The sequence below is a fragment of the Lichenostomus cassidix genome, chromosome 5 (assembly GCF_008360975.1).
Source record: "Lichenostomus cassidix isolate B80296 chromosome 5, HeHo_3.0, whole genome shotgun sequence".
In the NCBI taxonomy this organism is placed as follows: domain Eukaryota; kingdom Metazoa; phylum Chordata; class Aves; order Passeriformes; family Meliphagidae; genus Lichenostomus; species Lichenostomus cassidix.
Window position 1 is genome coordinate 62,119,765 of NC_139486.1, and position 14,964 is coordinate 62,134,728.

The window sequence follows — 14,964 nt, forward strand, 5'->3', positions numbered from 1 at the left end:
GGGGCTGCTGCCACCCCCCGCGGGGGCTGCGGGCACCCCGAGAGGGGAGCACCCCGAGCATGGGGGCTTCGGGCGTTGCCTCCTGCCGGACCTGGGGGTGGTCCCGGGGAGGCTCTCGTTAGGATTTGGGGTGCGGTGTGTCGCCGTGAGGATGGCTCCTGCCAGGCTTCAGCAGCTGCGTTGGAGCCACGGGGGGGTACAGGAAGGGCCCCCGCGGCCCAGGTGTTTCGGGGGGGGCTGTGTGCCCCCGGGGACATCCGGGTGCCAGCCCCCTGTGGCGAGGCGTGTGACGCCAGAAGCAGAGCCGAGGCTCATATTTGGGCACGGAGCAGGTTATTGGTGCCGTGGCCCCGCAGCCGGGCGATCAGGCGCCTCATAAAGGCCGCCCTGGTGCTGCTGCCCGCATAGGCTGGGGCGCTGCCGAGACATCCCGTGGCTGCGCTGGGCTCGGGGCCGGTGGCATGGGGCCGATGGCGGCGCTGGGGCTGCTGCTGTGCGTGCGGCTGTGCGGGGGTGAGTGCCGGGCGGCTGGGAGCGGGGCCCGCGGCGGTGCCGGGCCCGGCTGAGCTCCGTCCGTGCCGCAGGCTCCGCGGAGCTGCGCCTGGTGGGCGGCGGCGGGCGCTGTGCCGGGCGAGTGGAGGTGAAGCACAGCGGTGAGTGGGGCTCCGTCTGCGTCTACGACTATGACTGGGAAGCGCTTTGGGCCGTGGTGGTGTGCCGGCAGCTGGGCTGTGGCCGGGTGGCCAAAGCGTCCCCGTACGCCCCGTTCGGACAAGGCAGCGGGCGGATCTGGCTCCAGCCCTTCTTCTGCCGCGGCACCGAGGATGTGCTGGAGCAGTGTCCACACTTCGGATGGGGACAGCATTTGTGTGACCACGGTCGGGATGTGGGGGTGACCTGCACAGGTGAGGGGACACGCTGGCAGTGCTGGGCCATCAGCATTGTGCTGGAACGTCCAGGGCAGGGCTGAGCTATGTCGGTTTCCCGGTGCAGATGGCGTGGAGCTGAGGCTGGCGGGCGGCAGCAGCCCCTGCGCTGGGAGGGTGGAGGTGAAGCTGCGTGGACACTGGGGCTCAGTGGCAGACGACAGCTGGGACATGGATGACGCTGAGGTGGTGTGCCAGCAGCTGGGCTGTGGCTCGGCCGCCGGCGCCTACTCTGCCCTCGACCGCTTCGGCCCAGGGAACGGGACTGTCCATCTAGCCATGATTGACTGCAGTGGGAATGAGGCCACGCTCTGGGACTGTGAGATCCGTGGCTGGGGATCATATGGCAGCATCCATGACTACGACACTGCTGTTGTCTGCCAAGGTAGGAGCCAGGCTATGGGGAAGTCTGTCACTTCACGCACATCCCTCGACACTGAGGCTGTGCTGCTCCCGCAGGGTTTTCCCGGCTGGTCGGCGGCGATGGAGCGTGCGCTGGGCGTCTGGAGGTGCGGCAGCGGCGGGCCTGGGTCCGTGTGTGCGAGGATGAGGTGGACATGAAGGTGGCCCAGGTGGTGTGCCGGGAGCTGGGCTGCGGCACGGCGCTTGCCATGGGCGGCAGTGGCCGGTTTGGGGCGGGACGGGGACCGTTCTGGGAGGGGGGCTTCCAGTGCAATGGCAGCGAGCCCCTCCTGAGTGCCTGCGGCCAGCGAGCGCCCCAGGGCCAGGGCTGCAGCGGCCCCGCCAGCGTCATCTGCTCCCGTAAGTGCCGGGGACACCGGGGGGCTGCTGGGCTTCCTGCAGCGTCACCGCCCTCACTGGCCTTTCTGCCACAGCCTACACGGGCTTCCGGCTGGGCAACAGCAGCTCGGCATGCGCCGGGCGGGTGGAGGTGGCGGCTCGGGGCACGTGGGGCTCCGTGTGCGCCAGCGAGTGGGAGCTGCCCGACGCCCACGTCCTGTGCCGCCACCTGGGCTGCGGCCGCGCCTTGGCCGTGCCGCCGGGAGGCTCCTTCGGCAGCGGCGAGGGGCCACTGCGGCCGGACGCTTTTGGCTGCAGCGGCAGCGAGCGGCACCCGGGCGAGTGCCCCGTGGCCGTGCTGGGCAAGGCCCCGTGCGCCCCTGGAAACGCCGCCGCCGTCAACTGCTCAGGTGTGTATGGCACCTGCGTGAGGAGCCTTAAGGGCTTTTGGGCCGCCCCAAGCACTGGTATCAGAGGATGCAGGGCTGTGTTGGGGTGAAGGAAAGGGCTGAGTCAGGTCATTTCACAGGCATGGTGGAGTCCCTGCAGCTAGTGGAGGGTGAGACTCGGTGTGACGGGCTGCTGGAGTTGGCCATAAGCTCCGGGGATTGGCGCCGTGTGCCAGGAGAGCTTTCGATCACACGGAATTTCAGCAACGTGTGCTGGGAGCTGGGCTGTGGAGGGGTAGACAAGAGCGATGCTGTCGCTGGTGAGACCACGCTGTCTGCATTGAACGAGACGGAGTGGGCCATCATGGAAGAGGTGATCGAAACCATCCAGAACATGACCACCATGCTGACCAATAGGACCAACGACGACAGCGAGATCAATTTTGAATACTATATATGGTTTATGACCACTTCTCCCGCCGGCACCCGTCATGGGGCAGCCATCTTCTGCTCAGGTGAGTGTCCCGAGAAGGGCTGGAGGTGCCGATGCCCCAAGCAGCCACCCCAGCAGGGTCCTTCCATGCCCGCAGGCAGCCGACGGGTGAGGCTGGCAGGGAGCTCTGGGCGCTGCGCCGGGCGGGTGGAGGTGTATTCCGGTGGCAGGTGGAGCAGCGTGTGCCAGGAAGGCTGGGACCTGCAGGACGCGGCCGTTGTGTGCCGGGAGCTGGGATGCGGCACGGCGCTGGAGGCCCCGAGCTCGGCGCGCTTCGCTCCTGGCCCGGGGCCGCTGTGGCCGTACATCCCCGAGTGCTCCGGGAGCGAGGAGTCTCTCTGGGAATGCGGGCGCTCGGAAGGGCACGAGTGCGAGCGCGGCGGCGGGGCAGGGGCCGTGTGCTCAGGTGGGTGCTGGGCGCCCCCAGCTCAGGGTGCGGCGGAGCCCCCCGGGGGCTTCTGGGCTGTGCCGTGACCCCCCCGCACCTCTTGCAGAGCAGCTCTCCGTGCGGCTGGCGGGTGGCAGCGGGCGCTGCCGCGGGTACCTGGAGGTGTCCCGCAACGACACCTGGGGACGCGTGTGCGCCAACGGCACCAGCGACAGCACGGCTGGCACCGTCTGCCGCCAGCTGGGCTGTGGGCACAGGGGGTGGCTGTCGCCCGGCCCTGACCAGCAGTCAGCCCCCGCCTGGTTGGCGTGGGTGGGCTGTGAGGAGGAGGCTCGCTCGCTCTGGGGGTGTCCCTCGGCACCCTGGCGCTTGCAGAGCTGCGGCCCTGGCGGGGACGCCTACGTGGCTTGTGAGGAGGAGGACACTGATGGCACCGCTGAGACAGCCACCACTCCGTATCCGGACAACGCCAGCAGCACAGGTATCTCTGCCGGTGTCGGCACCCCCTGCGCCGGGCTGGCTGGGATCCCCCTCCCCTCACTGCTTGCCCGTGTCCCCACAGGCATCCCCATCAGAACCACCCGGGCCGTGGGGACTGTGTCCGTGCCAGCTGTGCTGTGTGTGGTGCTGGGGACGCTGCTGTGCCTGGCCCTGGGTGCCCTGGCCGCGCTGCTGTGCCGTGCCCGCGCCTGGCGCCGAGGTGGGTCCCGGCGGGTGGGTGCCAGGAGAGAGCCGGTTTGCGGGTTCTGGGGCTCCCGCCCTGCAGAACAGCTGAGAAGGCGGGCAGGGGTGGTCCTGGTGCCCCCCAGGGTGCCCATGGCCCCAGGTAAGTGCTGCCTGTCATTGCAGGCGCTGGCAGAGCTGCGGATGCCATCTCCAACGCTGTCTACGAGGAGCTGGACTACACGGCAATGCCCGAGTACCAGGAGGTGCCCAGTGGCCCAGGTGGGTGCAGCCCGAGTGCCCCAGCTGTGCCCGGAGAGAGGGCTCTGCGCCACAGCCCCACGGCAGCTCCGGGTCCTGGTGGCCTGGCCCTGGCTCCTCGCCATGGGCTGGGGCTTTCCCTCGGTCCCGTGGCAGCTCCTCCCGTGCCGTGTGAGGTTGTGCCACCTGCGGTGCCACTTGAGGCCACTGCTGAGTCCCTCTTTACCCCCTGCAGGCTCTGTGTCAGAGGGGTCGGTGAAGAAGCTGCCGTATTACACTGAGGACAGCATGGAGGGAAGTGACACCGAGGCAGCCCCAGGTAGGAGTACAGGGCAGGAAGCCCAAGGTGGGAGCAGAGGGGACAGAGGACATACCTGGGTTGGGGAGCTGAGGGAACGAATTCCCCCCTTGTTATTGTGCAGCAAAGTAACGTCTTTCCCAGGGGGACCCGAGGGCCACCAGCACGTGCCTGGTGGCAATGCTGGAGGGGATGGCACAGCATGTCCCCTGTCATGGTCACTGGGTCACTGCCATGGACCCCTGTGCCTGTCCCAGGTCCCCCTGCCTGGCTCGAGCATGGAACCCTGGATGGCTATGATGATGCCCTGGATGTGGCAGAGGAGTCCCCTGCTCCCAGCACCGGGGACATCTCTGAGGGAGTGGCATGGAGGAGGTGGATCCGTGTCCTCCCCACAGGTAAAAGGGATCCCAGCTGCCCTGTTGCCTCTGCAGAGCCTCTGCATGGCAGGGTTTGGCTGTGCGGGTGGGCAGGGATCCAGTGACAGATCCAAGGGGGCTGCAGCCAGATCCCAGGTGGGTTAGGTCAGAGGGGACACGAAGCTGCCACCCTCAGGCACCTTTCTGTGCTGTCCCCAAGGTGGGATCGACTCCCCTCCAAGTCCCCCAGGAGCCACCAGGGACCCCCCGGAACAGCCCCCGGAGCACACGGACTATGATGATGTCGGCAGCAGCAGCATCCTGGGAACGTCATCATGAGGATGCCCTGGCCAGGCTGCTTCCCTGGGGAAATGTGTGCGGCAGTGTGGGGTGGCCCTGTCCCCAGGCAGTGTGGCCTTGCCCACAGAGGTCACCTGTCTGTGCCCAGCACTGCAGCAGTGCAGGAAATGAGTTTCTGTGTAGGGAAGATCTTTCATTGCAGTGTGGATTTCCCTTTTTTCCTAATAAAACGTAAATTTTTCAGAGTCACTCCCTGGGCTGGGACCTCCCTTGAGGCTGGCACCTCCATCCTGGGAACACCCGCCGTCCCTTGGGGGTTTGTGGTAGGAACTGGAACCACCGACACATCCCTGGGCATGGTGGGCTTATGGGGAAGAGCGCAGCGGGATTGCTGGGATTGGCTGTGGGATCTTTATTTGGCACTGCCAAATGCACACAACTGTTCCCAGCAAGGCTGAGGGGAAAAGGGAGAGGGCAGGACCAGCCCCCGCAGAGGCAGCAGGATCTCCTCGCTGTGCCCCATGGGTGGTGTGGTGGTTTTGATTAGCCTAAAACATCAGGGAAGTGTTTTTAACATCTAAGAGAAATTTGGACCCCTCAAAAGCTGTTCTAGTAGGCCTAGGGAGGTGTCTGAGGGGTGAGGTGTGGCACAAAGATGGCTCCTGTGTGTCCTGAGTGCAAGTTCTGGAATTTTTTACATCAAGTCCAGCAGAGCCAATCTCTGATGGCTCTGAAGGTGATGGACATCCTGCTGGCCAAGTTTGGGCCAATTGGAGGTGCTAGTTATGCCTCTATGAAAACATATTTAAGGAAAAATCAAAACAAAGCAGGCACGCACTTCTTTCACTTCTTTGTAGTTGGAGGAGGAGGAGGTAGAGGTGAAAATGTGTGAAGAAGAACAGCATAGAAAGTGCCAAGGTCAGTGAAAAAGGGAGAGGAAAGGGTGCTCCAGTGCTCCCGGCATGAATAAGCTGAATAACTTTCTGCTAGCCGGGGTAAAAACTATGGGGGTAGCAAGAAGTTTCTCCTGCAGCCCATAGAGTCCATAAGGATGCAGAAATCCACCCACAGCTCACTCCAGAGGAGCAGGTGGATGCCTAGAAAAAACTATGAACCTGTGAGAGTCTCATCTAAGAGTTAAAACTGCAAAGGCCTTGATTGGGAGAGAAAGGCCTTTTCCTTGCTCCTGGCATGGAAGCAGCCTGGCCTCAGCTTGGGAGAGTCTGCACAGCACCCTATGGACAAAAAGACTCATGTTGCAGCAGGATTTGGGCAGGATGTTGCTTGTGAAATTAGACCCACGCCAAAGAAGTTCTCAAAGAACTATATCTTGCTGGAAAAGACCCCGTGGCTAAGTAGAGAACCTCTTTTCCTGATTGAACTGACCAAAAGACCCCTCAGCCTGCCCCCTGTCTCTGTTGCTAGTTTAGAAAAAAGGAAGGTGGAGGGGGTAAGTGCAGAAACTGCTTCTTAAGAGGGTGGGGGTGAGAGTAGAAAAATCTGTCTGAAGAAAAACAAGTAAAGATAAAGAGTATTTGTAGTAAAAGAATTGTAGTGATGAATAAATTTGAGAATCTGCTCTAAAGACTGAAAAGAAACCCTACACGCTGCCCCCCACCCAGCTTGTTGATTGTAAAGATAAAAAAGAAGTGAATACTATAAGTTCGTAAGAAAGGGGAAAAAGAGAACAAAATAATGTAAAAAAACTTTATTTTTGCCTTACATTTCTCCTCCAATTCTGTTAGGTAATTAAATCAACTTTTTGTAACTTTAAGCTTAGAGCCTAGTTACCCTCATTTCGTGCGTCCTCCTAACAATGTCCTGTCTCAAATCCATGAGAGTGGGGCAGGCTCTGAGCTTCTCACAGCACGGAGAGCTGGGCTGGGAATGGCTGTGGGTGTTGGAAGGACATTTCCTAAAGGAGGGGAGGTCTCCTGAAGGAGGGAAGCGCCTTCCTGCCCCGCAGCAGGACCCCGCGGTGGCAGGGCAGCCGGGCCATGGCCCCTGGCTGCGGCACGTCGTGCTCCAGGAGGTTCCCAATCTTCAGGGCGGGCTGCAGTGCCCGCAGGGCATCCAGTTCCTGCAGCAGGGCCTGGCTGAAGCCGTCCGTGCTCAGCCTGGGCTTGGGGGACGCGAGAAAGAGGAGGTGTTGGAGGTTGTGGGGAGGGAGGAGCTGAAGCAGCCGCGATGCAGGTGCATCCCTGCCTGTCCCGCAGCATCCGCTCCCCAGCTCGGGGATGGCGGGCGGGGAAAGGGCCGTGGCAGAGCCCTCACCCCAGGCTCCGCAGCGGGCAGGCGGGATGCCGGAGCTTGTGGCAGAGCTGCAGGACGCCGTCGGCTTGCAGCTCGTTGTCACTCAGGTCCAGGCAGGTGAGACGGGGCCCCTGCAGCAGCTGCGCAGCCAGGGCTGGGCAGCAGGCGCCCGACAGCCGGCAGCTCCCCAGCCTGTGGGGCCGAGGGACATGGGCAAGGAGGGCTTTGGCCTCCACTTGCTGAGCTGCTCCAGGTGGGAAGGGCAGTGCAGCGGGTGAGGTGCTGGCAGCAGCAGCAGGGGCCGGTGAGGTGGGAATACGGCAGCTCAAAGGGAACCTGTCGGAAAGACCCTCAGAGGCGGCCCGAATGTCCCCAGGGGTATCCGTGGATCCGGCAAACTCCTGTCCCCTGTGCCCGAGGCAGCAGCCAGCCAGGCACACACCGCCCTCCTGTTCGGGTGCCTCCAGCCAGCGGCCCCGCTCAGCGCTCCGTGCCGTCCGTGCGTGTGTCAGCGGAGCAGTCCGGGCCCGGTGCCCGGCAGCGCGGGGGGCTGGGGCAGCGCAGCTCTTCCCGCCGCCGCACAGCGAGGGAGCGCCGCGGTGTGCTGCTGAGGAATTGCTGTGCTGCAGGTGGGTGGGGAGCAGCTGCAGTTCCAGCTGCTCGCTTTGCTCTGGCTGGGAGGCCGAGACAAGAGGCCGGGATGTGCGGACCCTTAGCATAACAAAGTGATTCAAGGGAATCAGAAGTTAAAGGATAACTTGTAGCGAGTATTTGATAGACAGCTTGATAACCTAATAAACAGAGTATTGTTTACTGAACATTCACTGTGTTTTCCAAACAAGGACTATGATACTCATGTAACCTCCATGCTCCCAAAAAATCAAGTATGTTTTTAGGACTTTGGACAGAGACTCAGAACGCATGCCTTAAAGAGGATTTCCTGTCATGATTAGAAAAGACCCCCGGAGCCTCCCCCACCCACCAAACGGATCTACACAGGCTCGAGGATATGGAAATGACTTTTGAACTCATTATAATACGAAGAGGGGACAGGTTTTACATATGTATAAGTGGATTGAGAAATTCCAGGAATGTGTAACAGTGTAACCATATATATACCGGGATATACGGGCGCGCAGGTCTTTGAAGGGCTACCTCCCATGTGCCCGGAGCTGTAATAAACGCGCCGGCTTTACAACTTAGAATTATATAGGTTGTGAAGTTTTGCCTCTATTTCCTAAGTCAAACTGGCCACGTGAGGGATGCGGAGAGAGACAGCAGGAGACGAGGATCAGGACGAAGAGCGAGAGGTTTGTGTGCTTGGAATGTGAGGGGTCAGAGCACAGGGACCCTTCTCGGGGAATCCAGCTCAGGCTGATTCTGTGTTCCTGTGCCAGGAGTAAGCGGATTTCTTCAGTGAGACACCTGGGAGTGTGCCGTGGGAAACCTGGGGTGGAACTAATGAGGGAGCGAGGTCTGGGTGCGGGATTGGGCTTCCCGGTTTGGGGAGCCACTGGGGCCACCGTGGGTCAGCGGAGCCGCGGCTGTGAAGGGACGCCGGTGGCAGCAGTGCGAGTTTCCTGCGTTGGGAGTGTGCTGACAGCGAGTCTGGTAAATGATGGGGCGGGGAAGTTTCCTGAGCGGCGCGGCTGCCGAGCTGCAGGGGAGCGGAGCGGCGGGGCAGGGGCAGCGCGGAGCCGCGGCGTTATCGCGGGCAGCGCAGGTGTCGGGAGCCGCGGTGGGTCGATGGCGAGGCCGGGAGGCGCCGGGGGGTAAACCGCCTCCTTCCTGCGCTGGCGGCGAGGCGAGCGCGGGGCCACAGCTGCGGCAGCAGCGCCATCCATGTGCCAGCGCCGCCGCGAGGGACCGGGGAGCTGCCACCTGCCATCGCCGCGCGGAGCCGGGGGCTGCTGCCACCCCCCGCGGGGGCTGCGGGCACCCCGAGAGGGGAGCACCCCGAGCATGGGGGCTTCGGGCGTTGCCTCCTGCCGGACCTGGGGGTGGTCCCGGGGAGGCTCTCGTTAGGATTTGGGGTGCGGCGTGTCGCTGTGAGGATGGCTCCTGCCAGGCTTCAGCAGCGGAGTTGGAGCCACGGGGGGGTACAGGAAGGGCCCCCGCGGCCCAGGTGTTTCGGGGGGGGCTGTGTGCCCCCGGGGACATCCGGGTGCCAGCCCCCTGTGGCGAGGCGTGTGACGCCAGAAGCAGAGCCGAGGCTCATATTTGGGCACGGAGCAGGTTATTGGTGCCGTGGCCCTGCAGCCGGGCGATCAGGCGCCTCATAAAGGCCGCCCTGGTGCTGCTGCCCGCATAGGCTGGGGCGCTGCCGAGACATCCCGTGGCTGCGCTGGGCTCGGGGCCGGTGGCATGGGGCCGATGGCGGCGCTGGGGCTGCTGCTGTGCGTGCGGCTGTGCGGGGGTGAGTGCCGGGCGGCTGGCAGCGGGGCCCGCGGCGGTGCCGGGCCCGGCTGAGCTCCGTCCGTGCCGCAGGCTCCGCGGAGCTGCGCCTGGTGGGCGGCGGCGGGCGCTGTGCCGGGCGAGTGGAGGTGAAGCACGGCGGTGAGTGGGGCTCCGTCTGCGTCTTCGACTTCTACTGGGAAGCGCGCTGGGCCGTGGTGGTGTGCCGGCAGCTGGGCTGTGGCCGGGTGGCCAAAGCGTCCCCGTACGTCCCGTTCGGGCCAGGCAGCGGGCGGATCTGGCTACAGCCCTACTTCTGCAGCGGCACCGAGGATTCGCTGGAGGAGTGTCAACACTTCGGATGGGGAGAGCACTACTGTGGCCACGAGCGGGATGTGGGGGTGACCTGCACAGGTGAGGGGACACGCTGGCCGTGCTGGGCTACCAGCATTGTGCTGGAACGTCCAGGGCAGGGCTGAGATATGTCGGTTTTCCGGTGCAGATGGCGTGGAGCTGAGGCTGGCGGGCGGCATTACCCCCTGCGCTGGGAGGGTGGAGGTGAAGCTGCGTGGACACTGGGGCTCAGTGGCAGACGACAGCTGGGACATGGATGACGCTGAGGTGGTGTGCCAGCAGCTGGGCTGTGGCTCGGCCGCCGGCGCCTACTCTGCCCTCGACCGCTTCGGCCCAGGGAACGGGACTGTCAGTCTAGCCGCGGTTGACTGCAGTGGGAATGAGGCCACGCTCTGGGACTGTGAGATCCGTGGCTGGGGACCGTATAATGGCACCGTCCATGACTACGACACTGCTGTTGTCTGCCAAGGTAGGCGTCAGGCTATGGTGAACTCTGTCACTTCACGGACATCCCTCCGTTGTGTCGACACTGAGGCTGTGTTGCTCCCGCAGGGTTTTCCCGCCTGGTCGGCGGCGATGGAGCGTGCGCTGGGCGTCTGGAGGTGCGGCAGCGGCGGGCCTGGGTCCGTGTGTGCGAGGATGAGGTGGACATGAAGGTGGCCCAGGTGGTGTGCCGGGAGCTGGGCTGCGGCACGGCGCTTGCCATGGGCGGCAGTGGCCGGTTTGGGGCGGGATGGGGGCCGTTCTGGGAGGGGGGCTTCCAGTGCAATGGCAGCGAGCCCCTCCTGAGTGCCTGCGGCCAGCGAGCGCCCCAGGGCCAGGGCTGCAGCGGCCCCGCCCGCGTCATCTGCTCCCGTAAGTGCCGGGGACAGCGGGGGGCTGCTGGGCTCCCTGCAGCGTCACCGCCCTCATTGGCCTTTCTGCCACAGCCTACACGGGCTTCCGGCTGGGCAACAGCAGCTCGGCATGCGCGGGGCGGGTGGAGGTGGCGGCTCGGGGCACGTGGGGCTCCGTGTGCGCCAGCGAGTGGGAGCTGCCCGACGCCCACGTCCTGTGCCGCCACCTGGGCTGCGGCCACGCCTTGGCCGTGCCGCCGGGAGGCTCCTTCGGCAGCGGCGAGGGGCCACTGCGGCCGGACGCTTTTGGATGCAGCGGCAGCGAGCGGCACCCGGGCGAGTGCCCCGTGGCCGTGCTGGGCAAGGCCCCGTGCGCCCCTGGAAACGCCGCCGCCGTCAACTGCTCAGGTGTGTATGGCACCTGCGTGAGGAGCCCTGAGGGCTTTTGGGCCGCCCCAAGCACTGCGATCAGAGGATGCAGGGCTGTTTTGGGGTGAAGGGAAGGGCTGAGTCAGGTCATTTTACAGGCATCGTGGAGTCCCTGCGGCTGGTGGAGGGTGAGACTCGGTGTGACGGGCTGCTGGAGTTGGCCATAAGCTCCGGGGATTGGCGCCGTGTGCCAGGAGAGGTTTCGATCACACGGAATTTCAGCAAAGTGTGCTGGGAGCTGGGCTGTGGAGGGGTAGACAAGAGCGATGCTGTCGCTGGTGAGACCACGCTGTCCACGCTGAACTCGACGGAGAAGGCCATCATGTACAGGATGATTGAAACCATCCAGGGCATGACCACCATGCTGACCAATAGGACCAACGACGAGAACAAGATAGATTTTGAAACCAATCCATGGAACATGACCACTGCATCAGCCGGCATCCGTCATGGGGCAGACATCTTCTGCTCAGGTGAGTGTCCCGAGAAGGGCTGGAGGTGCCGATGCTCCAAGCAGCCACCCCAGCAGGGTCCTTCCTTGCCTGCAGGCAGCCGACGGGTGAGGCTGGCGGGGAGCTCTGGGCGGTGCGCCGGGCGGGTGGAGGTGTATTCCGGTGGCAGGTGGAGCGGCGTGTGCCAGGAAGGCTGGGACCTGCAGGACGCGGCCGTTGTGTGCCGGGAGCTGGGATGCGGCACGGCGCTGGAGGCCCCGAGCTCGGCGCGCTTCGCTCCTGGCCCGGGGCCGCTGTGGCCGTACATCCCCGAGTGCTCCGGGAGCGAGGAGTCTCTCTGGGAATGCGGGCGCTCGGAAGGGCACGAGTGCGAGCGCGGCGGCGGGGCAGGGGCCGTGTGCTCAGGTGGGTGCTGGGCGCCCCCAGCTCAGGGTGCGGCGGAGCCCCCCGGGGGCTTCTGGGCTGTGCCGTGACCCCCCCGCACCTCTTGCAGAGCAGCTCTCCGTGCGGCTGGCGGGTGGCAGCGGGCGCTGCCGCGGGTACCTGGAGGTGTCCCGCAACGACACCTGGGGCCGCGTGTGCGCCAACGGCACCAGCGACAGCACGGCTGGCACCGTCTGCCGCCAGCTGGGCTGTGGGCACAGGGGGTGGCTGTCGGCCGGCCCTGCCCAGCAGCCAGCCCCCGCCTGGTTGGCGTGGGTGGGCTGTGAGGAGGAGGCTCGCTCGCTCTGGGGGTGTCCCTCGGCACCCTGGCGCTTGCAGAGCTGCGGCCCTGGCGGGGACGCCTACGTGGCTTGTGAGGAGGAGGACACTGATGGCACGGCTGAGACAGCCACCACTCCGTATCCGGACAACGCCAGCAGCACAGGTATCTCTGCCGGTGTCGGCACCCCCTACGCCGGGCTGGCTGGGATCCCCCTCCCCTCACTGCTTGTCCCTGTCCCCACAGGCATCCCCATCAGAGCCACCCCGGCCGTGGGGACTGTGTCCGTGCCAGCTGTGCTGTGTGTGGTGCTGGGGACGCTGCTGTGCCTGGCCCTGGGTGCCCTGGCCGCGCTGCTGTGCCGTGCCCGCGCCTGGCGCCGAGGTGGGTCCCGGCGGGTGGGTGCCAGGAGAGACCCGGTTTGCGGGTTCTGGGGCTCCCGCCCTGCAGAACAGCTGAGAAGGTGGGCAGGGGTGGTCCTGGTGCCCCCCAGGGTGCCCATGGCCCCAGGTAAGTGCTGTCTGTCATTGCAGGCGCTGGCAGAGCTGCAGATGCCATCTCCAACGCTGTGTACGAGGAGCTGGACTACACGGCAATGCCCGAGTACCAGGAGGTGCCCAGTGGCCCAGGTGGGTGCAGCCCGAGTGCCCCAGCTGTGCCCGGAGAGAGGGCTCTGCGCCACAGCCCCACGGCAGCTCCGGGTCCTGGTGGCCTGGCCCTGGCTCCTCGCCATGGGCTGGGGCTTTCCCTCGGTCCCGTGGCAGCTCCTCCCGTGAGGTGTGAGGTTGTGCCACCTGCGGTGCCACTTGAGGCCTCTGCTGAGTCCCTCTTTACCCCCTGCAGGCTCTGTGTCAGAGGGATCGGTGAAGAAGCTGCCGTATTACACTGAGGACAGCATGGAGGGAAGTGACACCGAGGCAGCCCCAGGTAGGAGCACAGGGCAGGAAGCCCACGGGGATCACAAGGGACAGAGGACACACCTGGGTTGGGGATCTGAGGGAAAAAATCCCCTCCTTGTTACTGTGCAGCAAAGTAACGTCTTTCCTAGAGGGACCCGAGGGCCACCAGCACATGTCTGCTGGCAGTGCAGGAGGGGATGGCACAGCATGACCCCTGTCACGGCCACTGGGTCACTGCCATGGACCCCTGTGCCTGTCCCAGGTCCCCCTGCCCGGCCCAAGCATGGAACCCTGGATGGCTATGATGATGCCCTGGATGTGGCAGAGGAGTCCCCTGCTCCCAGCACTGGGGACATCTCTGAGGGTGTGGCATGGAGGAGGTGGATCCGTGTCCTCCCCACAGGTAAAAGGGATCCCAGCTGCCCTGTTGCCTCTGCAGAGCCACTGCATGGCAGGGTTTGGCTGTGGGGGTGGGCAGGGATCCAGCGACAGATCCAAGGGGGCTGCAGCCAGATCCCTGGTGGGAAGGGACAGAGGGGACACGGGGCTGCCACCCTGAGGCACCTTTCTGTGCTGTCCCCAAGGTGGGATCGACTCCCCTCCAAGTCCCCCAGGAGCCACCAGGGACCCCCCGGAACAGCCCCCGGAGCACACGGACTATGATGATGTCGGCAGCAGCAGCATCCTGGGAACGTCACCATGAGGATGTCCTGGCCATGCTGCTTCCCTGGGGACATGTGTGCAGCAGTGTGGGGTGGCCCTGTCACCAGCCATGGCGGCCTTGCCCACAGAGGTCACCTGTCGGTACCCAGCACGGCAGCAGTGCAGGAAAACTGTTCCTTTGTAAGGAAGATCTTTGATTTCGGTGTAAATTTCCCTTTTTTCCTAATAAAATGTAAACTGGTCAGAGTCACTCCCAGGGCTGGGACCTCCCTTGAGGCTGGCACTTCCATCCCACAAACATCAGCCTTCCCTTGGGGATTTGTGGCAGGAACTGGAACCACCGACACATCCCTGGGCATGGTGGGCTTACGGGGAAGAGTGCAGGGGGATTGCTGGGATTGGCTGTGGGATCTTTATTTGGCACTGCCAAATGCACACAACTGTTCCCAGCAAGGCTGAGGGGAAAAGGGAGAGGGCAGGACCAGCCCCCGCAGAGGCAGCAGGATCTCCTCGCTGTGCCCCATGGGTGGGGCAGGCTCTGAGCCTCTCACAGCACGGAGAGCTGGGCTGGGAATGGCTGTGGGTGTTGGAAGGACATTTCCTAAAGGAGGGGAGGTCTCCTGAAGGAGGGAAGTGCCTTCCTGCCCCGCAGCAGGACCCCGCGGTGGCAGGGCAGCCGGGCCATGGCCCCAGCCGGCTCCAGGAGGTTCCCAATCTTGAGGGCAGGCTGCAGTGCCCGCAGGGCATCCAGTTCCTGCAGCAGGGCTTGGCTGAAGCCCTCCGTGCTCAGCCTGGGTGTGAAGGATGCAGGAAAAAATGACAAGGTGTTGGAGGTTGTGGGGAGGGAGGAGCTGAAGCAGCCGCGATGCAGGTGCATCCCTGCCTGTCCCGCAGCATCCGCTCCCCAGCTCGGGGAAGTCCCCCAGGAGCTCCCCTCCAAGTCCCCCAGGAGCCACCAGGGACCCCCGGGAACAACCCCCGGAGCACACGGACTATGATGATGTCGGCAGCAGCAGCATCCTGGGAACGTCACCATGAGGATGTCCTGGCCATGCTGCTTCCCTGGGGACATGTGTGTGGCAGTGTGAGCCAGGCAGTGTGACCTTGCCCACAGAGGTCACCTCTCTGTGCCCAGCACTGCAGGAAAAGACATTCTGTGTAGG

At 64.3% G+C, this 14,964-nt stretch overlaps 2 protein-coding genes and 1 long non-coding RNA gene across 3 annotated transcripts in view; all 3 read left to right on the forward strand.

Annotated features, from left to right (window-relative positions):
* LOC146436998 (scavenger receptor cysteine-rich type 1 protein M130-like) lies at positions 1-4,683 on the forward strand. Its single transcript, XM_085063421.1, is given in 13 exon segments — positions 1-513; positions 585-905; positions 994-1,311; positions 1,386-1,688; positions 1,763-2,077; positions 2,197-2,395; positions 2,528-2,955; positions 3,044-3,418; positions 3,500-3,637; positions 3,787-3,882; positions 4,097-4,180; positions 4,417-4,613; positions 4,615-4,683. Coding segments are annotated over 13 exon segments (2,895 nt in total). The 5' UTR covers positions 1-461.
* A 902-nt stretch (positions 4,684-5,585) lies between these two features.
* LOC146436999 (uncharacterized) overlaps positions 5,586-14,964 on the forward strand; it is a 99,185-nt gene continuing 89,806 nt past the window's right edge. The window contains exon 1 of the long non-coding RNA XR_014852795.1: positions 5,586-5,728. This is a non-coding gene — a long non-coding RNA (uncharacterized LOC146436999). The remainder of the gene's footprint in view (positions 5,729-14,964) is intronic.
* LOC146437000 (scavenger receptor cysteine-rich type 1 protein M130-like) lies at positions 9,034-14,034 on the forward strand. Its single transcript, XM_085063769.1, has 11 exons — positions 9,034-9,091; positions 9,493-9,879; positions 9,968-10,288; positions 10,372-10,674; positions 10,749-11,063; positions 11,183-11,941; positions 12,030-12,623; positions 12,773-12,868; positions 13,083-13,166; positions 13,401-13,541; positions 13,723-14,034. The coding sequence occupies exons 1-11, from the start codon at positions 9,034-9,036 to the stop codon at positions 13,839-13,841; spliced, it is 3,177 nt and encodes a 1,058-aa protein (XP_084919895.1). The 3' UTR covers positions 13,842-14,034.

Coding starts and splice junctions, on each gene's coding strand:
- LOC146437000 (XM_085063769.1), top strand. CDS start 9,034: ATGGGGGCTTCGGGCGTTGCCTCCTGCCGGACCTGGGGGTGGTCCCGG. Junction 11,064..11,182: donor CGCCGCCGTCAACTGCTCAG/GTGTGTATGGCA, acceptor GTCATTTTACAG/GCATCGTGGAGTCCCTGCGG. Junction 13,542..13,722: donor GATCCGTGTCCTCCCCACAG/GTAAAAGGGATC, acceptor GCTGTCCCCAAG/GTGGGATCGACTCCCCTCCA.